The sequence below is a fragment of the Amphimedon queenslandica genome, unplaced genomic scaffold (genome assembly GCF_000090795.2).
Source record: "Amphimedon queenslandica unplaced genomic scaffold, v1.1 AMPQUscaffold_13319, whole genome shotgun sequence".
In the NCBI taxonomy this organism is placed as follows: Eukaryota; Metazoa; Porifera; class Demospongiae; order Haplosclerida; family Niphatidae; genus Amphimedon; species Amphimedon queenslandica.
Window position 1 is genome coordinate 161,076 of NW_003546445.1, and position 4,292 is coordinate 165,367.

The 4,292-nt window shown below is 34.9% G+C and overlaps 1 protein-coding gene across 1 annotated transcript; it reads right to left on the reverse strand.

The window, feature by feature from the left end:
• Positions 1–2,557: 2,557 nt before the first annotated feature.
• On the reverse strand, positions 2,558–4,283 carry LOC100635277 (tiggy-winkle hedgehog protein-like). The gene has a single exon (XM_003387757.2). It carries the CDS (start codon positions 3,965–3,967, stop codon positions 2,756–2,758), a length of 1,212 nt encoding a protein of 403 aa, XP_003387805.2. The 5' UTR covers positions 3,968–4,283; the 3' UTR covers positions 2,558–2,755.
• Between the last annotated feature and the right edge of the window lie 9 nt (positions 4,284–4,292).

A 4,292-nucleotide genomic window follows, 5' to 3' on the forward strand; every position in this document is an offset into this window, starting at 1 on the left:
TTTTTACGATTGCATTTGTATTATGTCTGTCTATTTCTAACTTACTGTCTACCTTCATAGTCACAATTCCTGGTACTTAAAATAGGCATTCAATCTCAATGTATAATGAAAATGCCTTATCATAAAGATTGGTATGAGGTAAATTGTATCTATAAGATATATGTAGCCATGGATATTAATATCATGTCTACTTGTGTACAAATATTTAACCTGAACCAGTCAATTTATAGCTATTTCTAATGAATACATTTTTCCACCTCAGGAATAAGTAACAAATAACCAGTGAACCAAATACATTGAATTGTTTTTGTAAAGCAATTCAATGTATTGATTAATGTGTGTAGAATTCCACTGAATTTAATAATTATTTTAAACACTTTTGTAATCATTATGAATATACTTGTGATATTGTCAGCTCCACTGAAGAGTTCCTGGAATTGTTATGTCATCTTATCTGTACCTAATTCCTCTGAATAATAGTGATTATTTTAACACTTTTTGTATAGCATTGTACATAGTGTGAATATATGTGATATGTGTGTCAATGGTAACTGCTAGCACAGCATCATTACTTATACAGACTAGCCTCTATATAATAGACACTTTGGTGATACAGTTAAGAAAGTGTCTCTGTTATACAGAGGTGTCCTTTATGTGGAGGTTATTTTATACAGTAAGGAATGTAATTGGTACACTAGGTGCTGTCCGTTAAATGGAGGTGCCATTAAGAGAGGCTATACTGCATATGTAATGTAAGATGTACATGTACTAATGACTATACATACAAGCATACCATAGACCTATTGTGCTGGCTTCACTATTTTCTATTTTACTCTTTCAGTCTCATTCAGCTTTTTGTTATATCACATATCCAACCCTATTTTTGATCAAATAGTGCGTGAGTATGTGTGTATGAGGGAGTGGGAAAGAATACCAAAAACCTATTGTGCTGGCATTTTCTCCCTCTCATTCAGCTTTTTGTTATATCACATATAGGTTATACTATTTTGCAACAAATAAGAGAGAGTGTGTGTGTGTGAGGGAGTGGGAAAGAATGAGAGCACTTAACATAGCTCATTAATCAATTTATATTGACACTCCAATTAAAGGTGTTAATGAAAGCTGCACTATCAAGAGATGTGTGTGAGGCATCTATTAGTGATGCATCAAAAGACATGTACTTGTTTACAGCATAAAGTTAAAAATATCTTGTCCTATTTATAGATTTCTACCTATTATGGTTGATGCTACATAATAGAAAGTATCAATTAATGGGCTAAAATGCTATCAAAATACTATGCACATACATGTATATTATTATACACACAAGAGTACATTCACTAATGATAGAAGTAATTTCTCCTGTACTACATTACTCTCTCTCTCTCTCTCTCTCTCATACAGAATACTGACAATTTGCTGTGCTGACAACTAATGTAGTACAGGAGAAATTACTTCTATCATTAGTGAATGTACTCTTGTGTAGAGAGAGAGAGATGGGAGAAAGGAATTAAGAGCTACATGTATGTTTGATAGAAAAGGGGAGGAATTAATGCAATGTACACAGTTTAGAGTTTAGAAGGAGTGAATAGTTTGTATAATGTTATCTTATACCCACCTCTATATCTACCTTTATGCAGATTATGCCCACAGTGTCATGCCTCCTTTGTCCACCATGCACTTTTTAAGGTCATTCTATAAAGATATATTGAACACACACACAAATAGCAACACTATTAATTGTAATGGTATGTCCATAAGCAGTGTTATGTTCAATATTAATTCAATATCTGTAATAGGCACCATTTATAGTGTGAATATTGCTATCATCTCCATGGAGTGGTTGTCAATAGCAACTGTTACCACATTTGAAGAATGCAATCAATTGATAAGATGCACTACAGTTTATGCAGGTTGGTTGACCCAATTTTCTCACTATCATATCACTTTCTGGTCATGTGATATGAGTGATGAGAGTCACGTGAATAGCAATTAAGCTTGCTAGGAAAATTGAATAGACGTAGTACAGTAATACTAAGAAATGCATGCATGAATATGAGTATGTAAGGCTACTTCACTTGTAAATTGTACATTATTATTATTTTTGAAAGAGCACAGCGTAACTAGTGTCATAGAAGTAGACCAATTTAGGGATGGGGATGATGAACTTTTGTACATAGTTTGAATGGTGAAAGGTGTATGTGTGTGTTTTATTATGCTAGCTTTTCTGCTGTTCCTTTTTTTCTGCATAAATCCTCTCTCTCTTTACTGAGACATTTAATCTCAGGATGGTCTGTTCAGATTGTTACTTTTTAACAGCTTAATATAATGTACTCTTGCTGCTAATAATAATGACAACAACAATAATCATATTAGCATGCACATACAGCAATTAGCTAATATTAAAATGTTAGCGGTTTTTTATTTTAAACGTTATTGTTTTGTTTTTTAGTACAGTATATACTATGCTAACTAATTAATGCTATTGCTATACTGTATTATTATTAATGATAATTCTAAATTTAGCTTAGTGTGCAATTTGTCGTAGCACAATAAATTAAACTATGAAACTAAAAATTATGAAATCAATGCAGCAAAAAAACATGCAGCTAAAGCCACATGCATAGCAAGGAATACTATAGTAATTGTATCTTTATTTTATTATTATTTTTTGTTTTTCTCCTACATAATAAGTTCCTGTAACAATAATTAAAGTTCACTCTACGAAACACTCTACGAAACACTCTACAAAATACTAGTCACTGCTCTTGATCAGATCTTCAACTTTCTTTGGCTTGTAGTTGCTGTCATCCAGGAATACTTTACCTAGTGAGTGGAGCATTGAAGGATACCAAGCAATCCCTTGCTTCTGTTTGCTATGGAGGGAAGTGTGAAAAGTATCATAAAAATAACGTAATGGGCCAAACGTGGCATGAGCAAATTGATGATCATTAACAACAGCATAGCAAGAAGCTACAACATCATTAACAACCACAGTACCTTCTCTTGTCAGTGGGGCATACGCACCCTTGATGACTTTGCTTGATGTGCTAACGACTTCAACTGCTTCAATAACATCAGGAGATTCAGCAACAAATATCTTGTCACCTTTTTTCACTTGTGAAGCGAATATAGGTACAGACGATGAGATGTCATTTGTTTTACTTGCATGAACAAGGTGGTTTGGTGTGAGTGTCAGCTTGTGATTGCCTGATGGCTCTATGATAGTATAATTTGCTAGTTTAATGTCATCAACATCCAACATCAATATAACTGGACTATAGACTAGTTCATGGTTAGAACTCACAGCTAAAACTTCCATTCCAATCTCAACATCTTTCATCAGCAATGGACCATTTCTTGTACGCACTACTGCATCTGGAGGAAAACAACCACGACGACCACCACCACCACTGTTGGTTCCTGTTGGTTGAACTGTTGTTGTGTATGTTTCTGTTCTCGTTGTTGTTGTTGTTACTGTTGTTACCGTTGGTTCTGGTATTGGTGATGCAGTGACAGCAATTGCTGCATTAAAATCATTTGGTATCAATGAAAAATTTCCACATTTGTACATTCCTCCAGGCGGTGGTGTTTTAAACCCTCCTTCATTAATGATGACTCCCATTCCCTCCAATTGATGTACCTCAATATGACAGTGCAGGAACCACCAACCAGGATTATCAGTTTTAAAATACACAACAGCATACCCACCAGCTGGTATTAACAGAGTATCCTTCAGTGGGGCTTTGGGATTTATTTTACCTGTCACTTCATTACGTGCAGAGTAGTCATTACCAGGTTTCCAGCGTGGTTTAACACATAATGTATCACCTCCACAATTTAAATCACTGTTGCCAGTGGTAAGTTTTCCATTATCGTCATACTCACCAAATTGAATATCAACAACATGAAAGTAATGACCATGAAGATGTACTGGATGAGCAAATAGAAAGTTGCCTAGTGACATTGGGTTTGGTCCAGTAGCTGATATCACTAATTCAATGGACTGATTAGCCTCTGCATCAACGACATGAGTGCAGTAGCAATCCTGAGATATTACTTCTACTTGATTGTTACGGTTGCATTTATTGTTCTCATCCAATTGTTTGCAAAACTCTTTATCATCAATATCAGTTAGTTCACTTGCATCAAGCTGTGCCAGTGATGCTGATGGTAGTTTTAGGTTACGTCCATTAATAGTGCTGGTCTGACGTGTTCCTTCAAAACCGAAATTGAAGAATAACCTTGAATTATCACTAGTAGCAACATCAGGCAGATCTCCAGGATAGTCA

What these genes read in the sequence shown, in the direction of transcription:
- LOC100635277 (XM_003387757.2), bottom strand. Translation starts at nt 3,967, where the DNA reads ATGTCACTAGGCAACTTTCTATTTGCTCATCCAGTACATCTTCATGGT.